This window comes from Calliphora vicina, chromosome 1, assembly GCF_958450345.1.
Source record: "Calliphora vicina chromosome 1, idCalVici1.1, whole genome shotgun sequence".
NCBI lineage: Eukaryota > Metazoa > Arthropoda > Insecta > Diptera > Calliphoridae > Calliphora > Calliphora vicina.
The window spans coordinates 86,636,456-86,656,167 of NC_088780.1; the positions used below are offsets into that span (position 1 = coordinate 86,636,456).

The 19,712-nt window shown below is 31.3% G+C and overlaps 1 protein-coding gene across 4 annotated transcripts in view; it reads left to right on the plus strand.

The window, feature by feature from the left end:
* Positions 1 to 19,712, plus strand: part of scrib (scribble) — a 444,246-nt gene that overhangs the window by 47,515 nt on the left and 377,019 nt on the right. For all 4 annotated transcript variants that reach the window (XM_065515081.1, XM_065515077.1, XM_065515078.1 and 1 more), the window contains exon 3: positions 9,861 to 9,978. In XM_065515081.1, the coding sequence (XP_065371153.1) occupies positions 9,861 to 9,978 (118 nt within the window). The remainder of the gene's footprint in view (positions 1 to 9,860; positions 9,979 to 19,712) is intronic.

The window sequence follows — 19,712 nt, forward strand, 5'->3', positions numbered from 1 at the left end:
AGCATTCTTATTTCCTAAGAAATATATCACAACAGGAACAAAAGATTTCCAAGCCTATAAAATGAAACATTTGTACCTTTAGGGTACTGCTACACGTTCAATATATATTGTGATATTTGAATCGCGATCCATTGTAATGGATCACGCAAAATAAGGTTATTCTGCGATTTGGATCGCTATCCATCAATACTGCATGCTACACGTTCAATAAATATCTCGATACTGGATCGCGGTCAGTATATATTGAACGTGTAGCAGTGCCCTTAGTTAAAGGATTTAAGTGTAGATCATTGATGCCCATTTCACAGCACAATTGTGCAAGCTTAACCACACACATATACTTATTCTCTTTTGTTTAGTAGTCACTGAGACAGCGACGAATGCAAATGCTAAGCGGGGTATTGTTATTTGTTCATGACAACTGAGAGAAATAATTGGATTTTTTAATGTATTTCGAACTTAAAACAATCATTGAATCTTTTTTCCCTCAATTTTGAAAAGATGTTATATTAATTTAATCAAAACAACGAAATAAAATAAAAAAAATATTAAATTAATACAAATTGGATGAAAATTATTAAATTCGGTAGATGTAGAAGACTCCATTTTTGAAGATGTTGCTCATGATCCTGAATATACTGTAGATGCACAAGACGCCATTATCGAAGATGTTGCTCCAGATATTAACGATATAATAGAATGTGTAGGAAATGAAGCAGCAGAAAGTAGGCAATGCCAAAAGAAGCGTTATGAGAACATTCTTTGGAAAAAGAAAAACCTTGTTCTAAATGAGCAACAACTGATATTCAAAGGGAATACAACATTGCCCGAAGAAATAAAAAGCCTTAGCACTCCAATACAATATTTTTTTTACTTCCTTTCAAAAGAAATGTTGCAATACATTGCTGATGAAACAAATTTGTATATCACGCAAAAGGACATCAGTGATACATTTCGCGTAGCACAAATAGATATTCAACAATTTATTGGCATTGTGTACATGATGTCGTTGGTACAGCTTCCTAATGCATCCAGTCACTGGAGCAACAGCATTGGGACCACAAAAATACGAGAAGTGATGCCTTTAAAAAAATTTGAAAAAATTAGACGGGTAATTCACTTCAATGATAACACCAAAAATCTGGCTGCAACCGACAAAAATTATGATAGAATGTTTAAAGTCCGGCCAGTCATAGACGAATTAAATAAAAATTTTCGTAAAGTTCCTCTTGAACCACATCTTTGTGTCGATGAACAGATGTGTTCTACCAAAGCCAGAAACCATCTAAAGCGTTACATACCTAACAAACCCCATAAATGGGGTTATAAAATATATGTACTATGTGGGTCTTCGGGATTCGCTTATAAAATTGAGCCAGAAACTGGAAAGGAAAATGTTATTGAGAGCAACGAACCTGACCTAGGCGCATCTTCAAATGTAGTCATGAGACTGGCGCGAATCATTCCCAGAAAACAAAATTTTCAACTATATTTCGACAATTATTTTACTTCTTTGCCTCTCCTCGCCTATTTAGCTAAAGAAGGAATTTTTAGCGTAGGAACGATAAGAAGAAACCGTATTCAAAATTGTAAACTTCCACCTGAAAAGGAAATGATTAAGAACAATAGAGGATCTTCTGTAGAGTTTGTTTGTAGCGTTGAAGGAATTGAAATTGCAACAGTCTCATGGAAGGACAACAAAATTGTAAATCTGGCTTCTACTTTCATTGGTGAAATCCCAAAACGTCCAGTAAAGAGATACGACAAAGCTCAAAAAAAGTATATTGAAATAGAACGTCCTTCCATTGTTGGCCAATATAATGCGCACATGGGAGGTGTAGATCTCATTGACGCTATTATGGGAAGATACAAAATTCAGCTTCGCAGTAAAAGGTGGCAAGTTCGATTATTTTACCACTTTTTAGATTTAGTAATGGCGAACTCATGGCTATTGTACAAAAAGAACAGTGCAGCCAATAAAACACACAAGTTGTTATCTTCTGCAGAATTTCGTCTGCAGATTGCTGAAACTCTTTTGAAGCTCGATACCAAATCTAAAATAAAAAGAACGAGATCAATTGAACCTGATTTACAAGCAAAAAAGTCCAAAGGACCGGCTCAACATGCTCCACCACAAGCTGTACGTCTAGACCAGGTTGGTCATTGGCCAGTCTGGGCGGAAAAGAGAATACGGTGCAAAATGCCAAATTGCCAAGGCGTGTCACAAACTTTATGCGAAAAATGTGGTGTTGCATTGTGCTATAACAAAAATAATAACTGCTTCCGTGCATTCCATCTATCATAAAATATTTGCAACTTTTCAGGCAATGTAACATTTCTGTAACACACCAGTTTTTTTTAAATTAACAAGAAAAAAATATTTTTTTAAAATTTCTGAATAAATATGTGTTTTTATTTTAGTATTAGTAATAGAAAAATAACTTTTTGCACTTAAAATAACATGTTGCCAGATAAAGGGTTAATATCGAACTCTCAATTAATGAGCTATGATAATATGTCGCAGACAATTTGATTAAGATTATTGACTTCACTATTGTTAACAAATAAAGCTTGATTAATAGTGACATCTTTTCTTAGTTCACTAAGCTTTTCTTTCAGTGGAGTTCTCTTTCCCTCACCAACACTGATACATTTTTAGCTTTGGACATCCCAGGTCTAGAAGCTAGCAGCTGAGATCTCTCTTTCGAAAGGTCAAGGAAGGTGTGTTATCAAGTCACTTAAGGCTTGATAACACATCAAAATCGCTGTCATGTTCATCCGATAAAACTTCCATCATCTCTGAGTCCGATAAATCCGATAGATGTTGATTCATTGGAGATGTTACGTCATCTTAGCAGACAAATTTAAAAACATTGGTTCTCGGCACCCTCATTTTTTTCTTTATTTGTTGACCTGTGTTATTTATCCAAATACATACTATAAATTTAACTTCTTTTGCGTACTTTACCTACTTATCATGTTAAGAATTTTGCATGAACCGCTTTTTTCTCATGTATCTAGTCTCATAATGCTTAGCGTGTTTGTATATGGCTGCCATTTAACGTATTTTTTTCTTCATAATTTTAAAATTTACACATTTTCATTCTAGATTTTCTGTGCGCCTGTTACTTTTAGCTCATCTTCATTTTCTAAACACAAAACTAAACAATTCACTCACCCTCTTTCATTCTTCTAAAACGAAATGGAGAACAACCAAACATACAGACACATATTGATAAAAAGAAGATAGAGAAGAGTCTGAAAACCTACCACCACCATCATCATCCTCTGAACAAGCAGCAGCAACAACATGTTGTAGATGTTGTGTTTTATTGTTGTATCTCTATGTATCTCCTATATATTGTAAAAACCATTCACTTTATTGTTGCTGGCATTGCTGCAGTTGCTTGGTGTCTTTTGCCAACGTAGAAGAATGACAGCGCCAGCAGCAGTGGAATAAAATGATGATACACACAGCAACGAAATGAATGAAACAAGATGGTGAAGTGTCATTTGTCTAGTTGTTGTTTTATATATTATTTTTGTTGTTGTTGTTCTATTTTTTTTATACATATAAACAAAAAGTTTATGAGTTGTTTTTTGTCTTTGTTTTTGGTTTCTTCTGTGCATAAATCTCATATGTGTTTCTCAAATTGCATGTATTCATGCACTCATATAATGACGATTGAGTAACGACATGCGATGCAAAGACATGAAAACATACAGTGAGCGAAATTCTATAATGACACGTTGCTTTTGGAGTAATCTGACATTAACAAGTTGTTTGGCATTTATTTCCGAATATTGTTTTTTTTCTGAATATTCTCCTGAAGATCTACTAATGTTTGCATGCAATTGAACTGATTTTTAAAGGACTTGTTCCTCCAAACCAAATGATATTAGTAAACATGCGTTGACGGTATGTCCCGTTTTTACGAAGAATCAGCCGACATCAACATTAATGTGCTTCGTGCGTGTACAAATATGGTTGGTTCGTTATATTTAGTGTTTAGTTTCGAGTACATAGGCCTAGATTAGAGTGTCCAAAAAATCGGTTTCCGGTTTAAGCGAAAAGTGGGTTTTTTTTGTTTAAAAATCTTTTTGGTTTTGTCATTTTAAATGAAGACTATGGTCTTTTAGCTTTGTTTGAAGTCTGTATATCCATGTGTGAACTGGCGCTAGCATTGTAATCCGGCTATTACCATGGAATTATGCGTAATCGAATTAAGTTTGACGGATTGTAGTTGGTGAAATGTCACAAACTCGAGTGTTGTAATGCCCATGAACTTTGTGACACACCAAATAGTTCAATGTCTTAAGTTCAAAGTATCAGAATATCATTGATTTCGTATCAGAATGATATTCACTAGTAGGGTGAATTCCAAAATGTATGTATGCAACCTTAAAAATTCGAACGATTCTTAACGCAACCGTGTAAACTTTGATAATGTTTCATATCGCAAAATGTATGAAAAAGTAAAAACAGGCAGTATGATAAGTTTTTTTTAAAATTTTAACTACTCGTTTGCATGCTTTGTCTTGATAAAGATATGACTGCATTGCATACATACATAATGGAATTCACCCGTACTTTCAATCCGGTGTAAGTTCAGCTAAGCGAAAAGTAAATCTAGTTAACACTATTGTTAGAACCTGTTTAATTTTCTTCAAAATTCTTAAAACTAAGGACTGAGATCGAAAAATTCGTAACACACGTTCTTCATTAAAACTTTTAACTTTAGTATTATTTGATTTTTTTTGATCAAGATATCTTTATTGTTGTTGTAGCAGCGTGAACAATTTTACAATATTTAATCTGGGGGTTTTGCAATATCAAGTCCAAGAAATTGTGCTACTTTTGCTGGATGGGTCCATAAATCTACTGGACGTAGTGAAGTAGGGCTGGCTGGACAGTTGAAAATGTGGAGGGTATCATGAGGACCCTGAATACATAATGGGCATAAGTTGAGGACGACACGGTCTATGCGGCACCAGAAAGTATTAAACCTGTTGCTCTATCCTGATCTTAGTTGTGCCAGGACGACTCTTGAAGAACCTTCTCGGCGTCTGCTATCGGTGGTGGGCGACCTCCAAGTACGAAATTCATACGGTATCCTGCTACCGCGGAGTTGGAATTGGTGGCGTCTCTATGAATGTCGTTCAAAGCTGTCATATACGAGCTGCGATCCAATGGATCCTGCACATACCTCTGTATGCTCTCCTCGTATTTTCTAAGGTCCTTATAAGGTCTTCCTCGTATATTCATTTGTTGTTAATCTGATTAAAATGAGAGACCAGAAAAAAGTGCGTACTAAAATTATTAAATATTTTCAACAAAACCCAATTTGGTCTTACAAAACGTTGGCGAAACAATCAAAGATCTGCCGTCAAACTGATTCCAATATTATTAAACAGTATCGGGAGAACTTGTCCGTTGATAGAAAACCTGGTTCAGGTAGAAGGAATGGTCCACATGATGTTCCTGAAGCCAATAAATAGAAAACATTTTCAAAAGAGCTCCCAACTCATCGGGTAGGAAAGCACTACGGTTAGCTCAGTACTGGGACTATTTGGTACGAAAAGTTAAAGCCAATGCAGGTTTAAAAACATACAAGGCTCAAAAAGTTCCATACAGGAACTCTTCTAAAAATTTAGAGGCCAAAGATCGAGCACGGAAATTGAAGTTAAATTTTATAAAAAAAATAAAATAAGCCAAACATTTGGTACAAAGGGCTCTATAAATACCGAAAGAAAGGATTAGGACCCAAAGGAGGAAAATTTTCCCAAAAAGTTCTTGGTATATACCGAAATTTGCATCAAGGAATGTTTACAAAAGATGATACTTCCATTCATAAGACTTATTAATATGTCCACTTATTTTTGGCCTGATTTTGCATCCTGTCACTATGGTAAGCAAGATCTTGAGTTGTACAAGAACAATAATGCGGTATTGTACCAAGAGAGGCAAAACTGCCTGGAGTTAAGGCCAGTGGAGAGATATTGGGAATTGAAGACCACAAAAAAAGTGTCCAAAAGTGTGGTAGATTTTAAATGGAGATGGACTACTTGTTTGATCAGTGACAGAAATCACTATAAAAACCTTAATGGAAGGGTTTCCGGAAAAGTTCCATAAATTCATCACTATTGATTAGAACTATAAAAATAATATTTTTTGTAAATTGTAATAATAATTATAATCAAATAAAAAAATCAAAACTGTAAGTTTAGTGGTTTATTTTTTATTAACTCCTTAGTCCCCTCGATATATTGTAGTTGTTCAGTGATATACAATTTGGATTATTAAGATATTCCAAGTTTGGCATTGTGTCAAGTAGGAAATTGGCACAGATAATGTTCCAGCATACTCGTTATTTAGTTGTTATCGCTGAATGAGTCTTTAACTCTCTCTGTATTAGTTTTCTCGGTGTTGGTTTATTATGGAACTGCCAGAGTCTGAAATTTTTATTAATTGTACATTCTTAAAGTTGATTTTTAAACTTTGGTCCTATCCTGGATAGTTGTCTGCCTTTTTCCCGATAATGCCGTGGTGGTCTAAGACCCATATTATGTCATGAGTAAACATTTATTTAATTGGAGTAAGATTTTATCTATATCTTACACTATAACACGTTCTGAGATTTATCGTTTCTTAGGGTTTTAATAACTGATTGACTGTCGGTTATCAGTCCTCTTTAAACATTTAACACACTTCGTATCACCATTATCTTAGTCTGGAAAACAGATTTATGATCTGGGAGACGTAAGTATTTAGCAATATTTCTGCTTAATTCCTAGAAGGCTATTCTCGTTCGGTCACCAATTTTTTAACCTTTTAGCTTAGTATGAATATAGATCGAGATAGATACTATGACATTTTGACCATGGTGCTATGACGTTGTGAAACGTGAGCTAAAGATTGGAGTATTGCAAGCTGATTGGTTTGTAAAAAAAGTGTCCTTGTTGAAGCTCTGTCTTTTAAAACTGTTTCGGTTAAAAAGTGTTTTTTATTTCAAATTTCCTTCTTAATACTAAAAGTATTAAGTCCAATATTTTAATGGCATGCAACACTCCATTACAAAATCTTAAATATTGTTGCTTTATTAAATTTTCGTTCACTGTATAGACAGATATGTTGGATAGCAACAGGCTGTTTGGCCATCATGTTAATAAAATTTGATTTAATGTGTAATAGAAGAATTTATATAAAAAAAAATAAATTACTTTCCTTAACACTCTACATAACATAAAATATTATATTTATACAGCAAAAGAATATCATTATAAATACAATAATTTAGCAAGTTTGACAACCTTTAATTAAAATTATCTGGAATCTAAGCAACAATTATTTTGATTAAGTTGCCATAGTGAAACAAAAATATACTTTCAGTACTATTTTATTTCATTTGGAAACGGTAAAATGAATTCACAATTTGTGTAGGTTTTCTAATGGTCGTCGACGATGTCCACTAAAAGTGTTTGTTCCCCACTTGTTTTACATGCTTAAGTGGTTTCATTATCTGCACATGATAAAATGCCACATGCAAATGTTGCATCTCCTAAATGCCAAAAGAGTATTAGACGATTTCTATTTTAAAGGTGTTAAAGAGTTATTATCTATAAACAAATTTCCGTTACATGGACAGTTATTATTACGGATACATGCAGAGATTAACTAGACATATTTTAATTTGGAAACATGCATTAGATTTTCTTTAATTGAACACAAAAGTTAATTACATAGTTTCAATTATATTTGAATTGAATTTTTTTTTTAAAAATATGAAAAAAGAAGATTTATTTAAAAAATTTTGGAAAATTTTACTTGAGAAACAGGCTTTGATCTGTAACACATTAGGAACGGTAACCAAATTTGTAACTACTTACCTTTTAGTTTTCTCGAAGTTGTTGAACATAAGATGTAATTTGTTTTATTTTAAATGATGTCAGAGGTAAAAATCATTTATACCAAAGTTTAAAGAATAGAAAGTTTGCCACTGCTACTCCTTAGATTTTTCCGTTACATTTGCAATTTTCACCATTAACCACAATTGTCGGTTTAAACTTACAGATTTTCCGCTAAAAATAATTGAAATTTAAATGAAGTTGAATATATTTTTTTGTTCGGTTGATCATTGCCATCATTAGACTCTTGATGTATTAATAATACAAAGAAAATCATGGGGATTAAAACAGCAATTGACTTCGCTCCCACCCTCTTAAACTGAAATAGTTGAGAGAGAAAGAAAGAAAGATAAGTCGTGATTATAATAAATTGATCTTTCTAAATTTATCATAAAGCTTTACTTTCTATGTTTTTTGTAACAAGTTTTCTTTTTATTTTATTTTTGTTGGGATATATTACAAGAAATCGTATTCAGTTTCACAGCAAATGAAAAATTGAATACTGAAATGTAAGAGAAAAATAAAGAAAGAAAACTAAAGCTGGGTCAAATTGTGCACCTTTTACTTTGCTCCAGTGAAAAACGATGCACAGTGGAGGGAATTAAAAAAAAATTAATAGAAATCTTAAACTCTGAAATCTTATTGTATGATTTTAATAAAAACAAATTATTCTTCAAAATACAAATTTTAAATTTTTTTCCAAAGTTGTTTTTTTGAAATTTTTTGGAATTTTTTTTTTCGAATAAATTTTAAAAATTTTCTTTTTTACATTTTAAATTTTTTTTAAATTTAAAAAAAATTTTTGTTTTTTAAATTTTTTTTCCACCAAATTTTTTTTTTAAAATTTTTTTTTTTTAAATTTTAATTTTTTTTTAATATTTAGCAAAAAAAACGTTTGGTGAAAAAAAAATCCGGTCAATAAATATTTTTTACGATTTTGACCCATTGTAGGTCCAACTTACTATGGCCTTATATACGTCGTTGCAAAGGTCTTTGAAATATCTATCATGGCTGAGATATAAGGAAAAAACCAGAACAACCTCGATTTTTGACCTATATCTGTATTACTAAGTCACTAATATAGACAATATGGATATCTAATGAAAGATATTTCAAAGACCTTTGCAACGACGTATATAAGACCATAGTAAGTTGGACCTACAATGGATCAAAATAGGAAAAAATATTTTTCACCCCGAATTTTTTCCAATATTTTTAAAATTGGATCAATAACAGAAAATTGTCACAATTTCTTTATGTCTATAATTTTGTTTAATTCTCCCACTGTGCCTTGGTAGACTTTGTTAAAATGATCGTTTCGTCTAGAAACCAAATACTCTCAATATCAATTCCTTTCGTCTGTTTCTCTTTTGTGCATGTGGGTTGAGTTCACATTATCTTGTCTCTATTACCCCGCTGGCAATCTCCTCACCTTGTACTTGTGCCACAACGAAGCCCATTTTTATGCCTCATCTGCAACAGCAATAACAACAATGTAGTTTTAATATTTCATTGTTACAAATGGCATGAAATTGCAAATTTATTGCCACTCAATAAGCCGGCAAAAAAGAAAAACTAGAACTGCACCAAAAAATTACTACAATGAACCATGTAAAAGTCTCCTAGAGACTTTTAGGCGGGCAGGTACTTTTTTCCCAAATTACCTTCATTGTTGTGCTTTTTATGGAGTGTGTTTAAGCGGTTTTTTTAGGATTTATTAGTCATGTTTCTGTTTTTCTTGTGCAATTTTTTTGTTATTGTTTTCTGCTCATGAACTTGATAGTAGATTAAGATTTAGTTTGCCTATTTTTTTGGCTCCTTTCAATAGAAAGAAATCGTGCATCTAATAGTTTAGTAAAAAAGATTTTGCCCTAAATTTGTTATTTTTTGTTGTACATACATTGCCAAATATATTTTTTATTTATTTTCTTGTTGTTTTTTCTTATATTTTATAGAATTTCTTCAGACTTCATCGCTTGCGTAAATTGGGCTTAAGTGACAATGAAATTGTACGTTTGCCTCCAGATATACAACATTTTGAAAATCTAGTGGAACTAGATGTTTCACGTAATGGTAAGTTTAACAGTTTTAAATAATTTTATTTCATAAATGAGTTAATTTATTTAAGACATAATTTAAAATCTAATTGATAATTCATATCTCTGGGTCCAGATTTTTGCTAAAAACAATAAAGTCAAACCTCGCATAATTATGATGTACCTGCGATTTGAACTTTAAGCACTCCGTAAAAAAAATGCAATTCTGCTCATTTCAGAATATTATTACTTAATCGGGAAACCTTAACTCTCAACACCAGGGCCAAAGTTCACATTTTTTAATATCGTTATTTATTGAGTGAAAGTGAAATATAAGAAAATTATGCCTTTAGGACCAAAATAACTAAATAACCAGCATAAAAAGCTGGTCTATACATGGAATGGAATGGAATATCTCTTTCAAGTTTCATCAAAATGTGCGAATAAACTTTAAATTTGCTAATGAATTATAAATTTTCTAATAAATTTTAAATATTTAACAATAACATCGAATATTAAAAAAATGGACCTTCTTTCAGTCTTTAGTATTTGTTCCCTATAGATTAGATAACATTAGTTCGCAGCTGTTTTTAAAATTGAGCAGCAGTATAGCATAACACAGTGCAACATGAAAAAAAATAACCATATACGGACACTACTACGTGATAAAAGACCAAAAAAAAAAGACAAGTGTCTGCCAGTTTTGTCCAAAGTCATGCACTTTTTTTATGGGCCCCCAAAGATTTGGGGCCTCGGTGTAATTTTTGCAAAAAAGTGATCATTTTCTCAGGCTCATATCTTGCAAACAGAATTGTGAACATATAAAATCAAAAAAACTTCATCTTCAAGATCAAAATCGCAAAAAACTTTAAAAAATTATAATGGTACATTGACCAAAGTCGGAGTTCTCTTCTTACTTATTTACTTCGTTTTTGGCCCCAGCTGGAATGGGTAAAATTAATCCTAGTTAGACTTCAAAAATGATGTTCATTGGAAAAGGTTTGTGTACTCGAAAGTAAAAACAGTAAATCATATGGATTCGATTTACAGAACTCCAAATCATGTGAATTCGTTTTAAAATCGAAAACGTTGCTCGAATTCGATTTACAGAACAGAGGGGGAAAGACATTTTTTTTTTTATTTGAAATTGTGTCAACAATTTTGTTGTTTTTAGGTATTTTCTACAAACTCTTAGTTTTTACAGAGAAGTAGTAAAGAAAAGTTTTTAAAACATGCACTATTCTATAGAAAAGTATATAAAGTAGATGATACTATTCTAGAGAAAGTGTCTACAAAAGACACTATTGAAAAGTCTGAAGACAATATTCGATAGAAAGGTAAAGAAGACAAGATTTTATACCTACATATAAGGAGTGAGAACGAAAAATCTTAATATAAAGAAGAAACCACCAAACTTACAGTTTTGATTATTATTACAACTTACAAAAAATATTATCTTTATAGTTCTAATCAATAGTCATGAATTTATGAACCTTTTCCGGAATGCCTTCCGGATGCACTGAGATCGAAAAAAAACTTAACCTTCCATTAAGGTTTTTATTGAGCTTTCTGTCACTTTGTTCCATATACGTTTAAAATCTACCACACTTTTGAACACCTTTTTTGTGCACTTCAATTCTCTTTTAACAAGAGCCCAATATCTCTCCACTGGCCTAAGCTCCAGTACAAATACCACATTGTTCTTGTACCACTCAACCCCTTTTTTACTTACCATAGTGACAGGATGCCAAATCAGGCCAAAAATAAGTGGAGACATTAAGAAGTCTTATGAATGGAAACATCCTCTTTTGTAAACATTCGGTATTTAGAGCCCTTTGTAACAAATGTTTGGCTTCTTTTACCGCAACAGCATATTGCTTGCCATGCCAAGAAATTTTTGGGAAAATTGTCTGCTTTTGGGTCCTAAACTTTTCTACAACATTCCCTCGAGCATCAGCAACAAAAAAAGCTGCGCAAAAATGTTCCATACGTACGTTTCGTCATCCATAATGCAGCAGGTATATTTTTTGTATAAAATTTGACTTCAATTTTCGTGCTCTGTCTTTGGCCTCTAATTTTTTAGCAGAGTTAATGTCTGGAACTTTTTGAGCCTTGTATGTTTTGGCTTTAACTTTTCGTACCAAATATTCCGAGTACTGAGCTAACCGGACTGCTTTCCTACCAGTTATGTTGGGAGCTCTTTTTTGAAAATGCTTTATATTTATTGGCTTTTGAAACATCATGTGGACCATTCCTTCTACCTGAACCAGGTTTCTATCAACAGACAAGTTCTCCCGATGCTGTTTAATAACATTGAAAACAGTTGGACTGCAGATCTTTGATTGTTTGGCCAACTTTTTGTATTACCAAGTTGGGTTTTGTTGAAAATATTTAATAATTTTAGAACGCAGATCTTTTTCGTCACTCCTTTTAATCAGATTAACAATAAATAAGCATAATTGACATTAAACATAATAACTGACATATTTTTCAAAGGTAAACTGGTCAAAAAATCAAATAATACTTGGGTTAAAAGTTTTAAGGAAAAACGATTGTTAAGAATTTTTCGATTCCTTATGTATTTGTGATGGTTAATTAATACAAATCAAATTATCTTTTAAATTAACTGTTTCAAGCAACTACGTGGCTGTGAAAATGAACGCTCTCTACTACAATTTGTAATCATAATGAAAAGGAATAATCTTGTAGCAACTCCAACGTTTGGAAAAGTTTTATAAGTTCATGTAAGGCTGATATATCCAAATGCGCTGATTATTTCGCTATGTTCTTTAGGTACTGCCTCAAGTGAAAACGTTCTGACTTCAACTCATGAGCATTAATGTCATCGTGATAGAATTCTGCAAACTCTACTTTTTTTTCAACTGGACAGAATCAATTGGGAGGTCAGCTCCCCGAAAGCCCGTATGGTAAAGACGGTACTGCATGGGTTAAAAGTTGCTCTATTATAACAAGTGTAATAATGATCCTCGAGATCTTAAAAAACTCTAATGAATTGTTTTACTACTGGCAATCACTTAAGTTTTCCAGCTTTTGGAAATCCAGCTTTTAACGTATTCAATTCGGATTAAATTTTGCAATTACTTGTATGTATGTCGCCATCTGTCCATTTCAGAAGTTTTAGTAGACAGTCTCGAACTATTGATTTTATCCATCATTTAGGGTGAGAACTAGTTACTTCCATAGCTATGTGACTTGTTATTTTAACACGTACATTTCCTAAGCAGGGGGTTAATTGACCCTTTTTGATTACAATGGGACTGCCCGATAGCTGGTCCAAAGTAGTCAACGTATTGGATTCACATACTGGTTACATAGCGTCAGTTGCTTTACTAGTTATGCAACTGGTTACTTGATCAGCTACATAAGTAGTTATTTTAACATGTACGGGTGTTAATTGACCACAAATAATCATCTAAAAAGTCATATTACAGACAGCCCAACAAACGATTGCTTGTAAATAAACCTTCCTCCGACAACTCTATAATAGATTGCTTCCGTTTAAAGTGATTTCACTATAGGTTACTTAGAGACACTAAAGTGCCAATTGACTTTACGCTAGGTTACATGGGATATCAGTATACTTAAGCAAAAATTAAAATAAACTGTATGAGAATTATATCAACACAATTTGTATAAAACCAGTTTGTACGAATTACTCACAAAACGATTAAAGTGACTTCACTCTAGATTACTTAGAGACACTTAAGTGGCAATTGTCTTTACGCTAAGTTACATGGGATGTATAAAGTAACCAATTGTCTTCTCTCTGCACTACAAAGAGCACATAGGTGTCAAATGACCCAATATATATACATATATTGGAGTCAGCCAAGTGATAAGACATTAGTGATACAATGACTACTTGCTTAACTGCTGGGATGGCATGCAAAATATGTGTATTAGAAATATGTAACTTTTTATTACCCACCATCTGTTGGTCATAATTAAATCCCCATTGAAGTGTAAATTTAAATACTTTGAACAATGTATGTGTTTGATATGACAACGATACGGATGTTAAATATTTAAAAAGACATGTGTTGTTTAAATCCCGCAAAATGCTGCAGTAATGCAAACTCAAATAATGTGTCTGTTGCACGAACTATAGCATGTACTCATTCAAATATCCATACATACTTAGTTAGTTGCAGATGATGCATAGCAAAATGCAATTTTTTTTTCAAACTTAATGTTGTTGAGGTTTCTGTTCTTTCTCTTCATCTCTTCTTGTGGGGTTTTGTTTTTGTTATATTATTATAATAATAAAGTATAAAAATGGAACTAAATTCATTCATAATAATAAAAAAATTTAATTAAAATATAACACAACAACAATAAACAAACAAACAGTCTAGTTGCATTGTAAACATATTTTTGTTGCAAGAGATAATAACTAGAGAAGAAGAAGTGAGGAATGAGATGAGATCATGACTGATGATGATGATTCATAGAGAAAAACAGATACAATTGCTGCTATAAGATGGCTAAACAAACCACAGCCCCCAAGAGCTATTAAATATTTTTGTAATCAAACTCAAGAACAATTGTATCATCTAATACTGTATCTGCTGCCATATCTATTTTCTATGAGAAATGGCAAATAGGAGTAAATACAAGAGTGTAACGAATAACAAATACTACCTACAATCCCAACAATGTGTTACTCTATAAAAGACGATTGTAAATAAAAAAAAACTAATTAAATGTTGACTTTATATTTTTATTATTATTGCTCTTATTATTACTTATTTAATTAAATTGAAACATTATTTTTTTTTACTTCTGTATGACATTTTTATGTTTATATTTATTTTTTTTCTTTTGCTACTTTTTATTTCAATTTTATCTTAATTCTATTATACTCTCAGAAACAAATGATTATTTTTATTTATCAATGTTTTTGTTGTTGTTATTGTTTTATTTTATTCATTGTTTATTATCGTCATAATCTAAAAAGTTTAATGAAACTTTATAAAAATGAAAAACAAACTACGAGTACCCAATGGTTTAATGTCATAATTGTAAAACAAGAATAAATATGTGGAGATTAAGAGCTTTAAAGAATTATTTCTGATACATGTAAATCAGGGGATTTAAACCACGGTTTATCTATCCTTTCTGAATGCATTAATTTATACAGCTAATCGCTAATATCAGCACACAGTGGGACAGAATTAAAATTTTTTGGAAATAAATTTGGCATTTCTTAACGGCTGGTCCGATCGGGATAAGGAAAATTCGAAATGCTAATTATTCAAAAATATGCCACTTTAAAACTCCGTCCTTCAAAAATATTGCACTTTTTATACACTTCACCTTCGTGAAGGTTTGTCATTCCGTTTGTAATTTCTACATTTTTCATTTCCGACCCTATAAAATATATATTGTGGATCCTTATAGATAGCGGAATCGATTAAGTCATGTCCGTCTGTTTGTCTGTTGAAATCAACTTTTCGAAGCCCCCAAATAACTTACATACACTATTCATACATAAATATATTTAAAATCGTGAAAATCTGTCTACAAATGGCTGAGATATAAGGACCTCGATTTTTGACCTATTTTTTTACATATATCTGGATTACTAAGTCATTAACATAGACAATATCTAGACAGATATCTAATAATAAATAATTCAACCTTTGCAATGACGTATATAAGACCATAGTAAGTTGGACCTACAATGGGTCAAAATCGGAAAAAATCTTAAAATATTTTTAAACCCGAATTTTTTTCCACCAAAAGGTTTCCTTTTCGCTAAATATAAAAAAAATTAAAAAAAAAAAATTTAAATTAAAAAAAAAACAATTTTAAAAAAAAGTCGAAAAAATTAAAAAAGTTCAAAAAAATTAAAAAACAACTGGAAAAAAAAATTAAATTTTGTTTACCTAAAAATATTTAAAATTTTTATTTTGAAGTATAATTTGGTGATGGGTATATAAGATTCGGCACAGCCGAATATACATAGCTATCTTACTTCATACTAAAAAAGTTGTATAAATTTTCTTAATATTTTATTCAATATTTTTTTTGTAAGACTAAAAATATTTGTAAAATTTTTTTTAAATATGTAATATATAATAAAATCTTTATTTATTAATAAAACTAAATGACATTTTCAACGTTTTTTAAAATTGCTTTTCTTTTTCTGGTCCCAGCTTTGGGATTTTAGAACATGTGACCCAAATTTAAAATTTTGATAAAAATTAAATCAAATTCCTCGTAAAGATACCTTATAGAAAAACGTAAAATTGTTATATTTTCTTTAAGAAAGTTTATTTTTAACAAAAAAAGAGTAAGTCACATTTTCGCCCGAAAAACCACAAAATCTACTATTTCTGGAATTTTTAATTTGAAAATAGTATATTTTTGGATTCATAATTGATATTGCTCTGAAATCGTTTGTATATTATTGGTAATTTAGTTGTCTACTAACAAAAGAAATTTGAGTCCAATCGGTCCAAAAGTACGCTCTATATTTTTACAAAAGCGGACCAAGGTATGGTGAAATTTTTAAAATTCAATTTTAAAATGCCTATAACTCTTTGAAATGGAATGGGAAATAAAAAAAATTTACATGTCGAAGGTACTTTGTCCTGAATAAAATCTTTTTCAGGCTACTTAGGAAGGGTACCGCACATGATGATGACACACATTGAAATGTTTAGTAAATGTTATGTAATTTCTAAGTTAAACAATTACACTGGCCAACAAATTCTGACGATTTTAATGGAACAGAATAGCGAAACTATAATTAATGTCTGAGAGAAATTGTCAGAGTTATATTGTGGAATTTTATGGGTATCATTTTTGTGGAAAATCTTAACCCTCTATCGCCTCTCTTTCGATTTGACCCTTTTGTCGAGAAAATCAAAAATAGTCCTTTCAAAAAGGATATTTAAGGATTAAAATATTCTACAAAAATTGTTGCCGGGAAATTTCAGTAGTGTAAAATATTTTAATCCTTAAATGTCTTTTTTGAATGGACTATTTTTGATTTTCTCGAAAAAAGGGTCAAATTGTTAGGGGTCAAGAGAGGCGATAGAGGGTTAAGATCTTCCACAAAAATTATTCATATAAAATTCCACCACATTCCTCTGAAAATAAGAATTCTCTCAGACATTATCTTACAACATTTTTCCATTTAGTTTATTGGTCCCTTCGATCAAAAATTTAAAACTTTGACCCACTGTAAAAAGAAATTCAGACCAGCTGGACTATAAGGTTGTTATACAAAAATGATCTATTCAACATGCCCTTTCATACATGATTCTACTCGTATATACATACGATACAATGTTTCTAATCGTATTAAAAACAGAAAATAAGCATGATTGTAGATGATCACATGATCACAAGGTTTAAGATCATGCGCTCTCTTCTATAGTCTATTCCAACGAAAAGTGATCTCATGGAATTATGATAGCGCAAATACTAAATTGGTTCTTTTTACAGACAAATGCGTTATAAATTTTGAACGGACGCCAAAAACCTTCCCTTGATATCTACATCAAATGCATCTGTATGCTAAGTCGTATCTAAGACTCAAAAATTCAGACCGTATTGGTCACGGCACCATAATACAAAAAGTACGGATGAAATTTGAGTTTAGACTAGAAATATGACAAGAGATGACAACATTTCACACTTTCGTTGGGACTGAGTAGTCCACAGGAAGAAACGTGTACCGGCATTCTTGATCTTGGCCTCTTAATTTCTCTCATATTGTCCCATACCTGCCCCGTTATCCGGATGGGATGAATTCGATAATTAAATCTCGAGACGTCGACTATGATTGCAATCGGGAAATTTAAATTGTTGCCAAAATCGCAATAAACGGTCGTGCTTGTGTAAAATTGGTTGTTTTAAGGTCCTTTTGTTTCCATTGGCACCTTAATGGGTTAATGTTTACGTATTTCAATTTTACGGTTAAAATAACTGTATAATTTACTTGTTAATTTATAAAGCATTGTTGTTTAAATCTAATTTAATACACCATTGAATTTATAATTCAAACATTGGTATCGTACATATTGATTTTTTTTGACATGATATTTAAAGTAAAATTGTATTAACAAAATAATACTACACTCATTCGTAGTATTTATTCTATATTGCACTTTCAGTGAATGGTTCATACATACGTCCTACTTTTAAGCACCTTTAATGTTAATATTAAGTATGTGTGATGATGATGATGATGACGATGTGGAGTGGGTCACATTAATAATACCCGTTCCCGCCCAGCACTTGCGTTAGCTAACTCATGTTTAGAAAATTTTCATATTACAAAGTGTTTTCGTTTTGTTTTGTTTTGTATTGCGAAAATATTTATTTTATTATGAACTTTAAGTATGCCACCAACACCATCACAATGTTGTTTAGACATTGTGGTGACATAAGTTGTTTTGAGAAGATGACAAAAATAATAGAGCAAAATATTTGTTAATGCCCTGCACTATGGCAAAGAGGCAATATTAAATGTGTGTTGCTTTTGGCTGATATACACGGACAGAAAAAGCGCAGCATATTTTTTCCTGAATACTTATATGTAGAATATAATACTTATTATACTTATCCTAGAGGGACTAGTTCCACGTGAATAATTCCAAAATATTTGGAATCGGTTCTACACCATTTCCAATTGTATTTTCGAAGTTTCTAATAGAAATACAAATGGAAGATTCTGAAAATGAATTGAAAATGGTGTATATCTAACACTTTATGTGAACATGTCGATGTCTTTGGAGTAAATTGACATCTTTTAGGCTCCCTGTGACTGTTCTCGAAACAGTCATACAGGACATTTAAGTTATTGAAAATATGGTATAAGCTAATAAATTGATTTTTCGAATTGAATTTTTCGTTTAGGAGTACAAACTATCACCTAATTCGATTGAAACTACTGAATTCATTGGTACGTGTAACCATTTGAAATGGAAAATATTTATGGCTATATTGTGAATTAATTTCAAAGTGTTTTAACATTATTTTTAATTTTTTTATTGAAAATACAAAATAAAATAAGAAAGAAACCATTCCAGCAGTTAAGCAAGTAGTCAATGTATTTCTTATAGACAGTAAATGTCACTAAAGTTCTATCACTTGGCTGATTCCAATTTATATATTTGGATCATTTGACACGTATTTACCCTGTTTTGAGATATCGAACTCGCATCCCACTAAACGACCAAATAGGCCTTAAAGGAAAATAGGTAAGCTAAGGAAAATATTTCTGCTTTCTTTTGAGCAAAAAGAATAAAATGAGTCCATTTGGAAAAAATGGAAAAAAAAAATATTAAAATTTTTTTATTTTTTTTTTGTTAAATATTTTTTTTTTGAAATATTGAAGATATAGCTATCTAAAATATTTGGAACACATTTTGCTAAGAACAATAGGTAATAAGTTACATGGATGAGAAAAATCACATGTTTGGCCAAAATGTCAAATTTTGAAGACCACTAAGAGAGTTCTTGACCGATCTTGTTGAAGAATTGTGTCCAATGTGTCCTTGGTGTAAATTTCAGTCCTATTTTTTTTTTTAAATTTTAAAAATTAAACAAGAACATATTTGTTTATTAAATTAGTTAAGACTTCACTTAAAATATTGTTTACAAAAAAAATTCATTTGTACTTTATTTTTTTTTACTTAATTTTCGAGATTAACAGCCATTTTTAAGGGTATTTTCCTATAAACGCACTTTAATTTATGGGCCACTGTAGCATTATTAATAATGTGTGGGTGATCC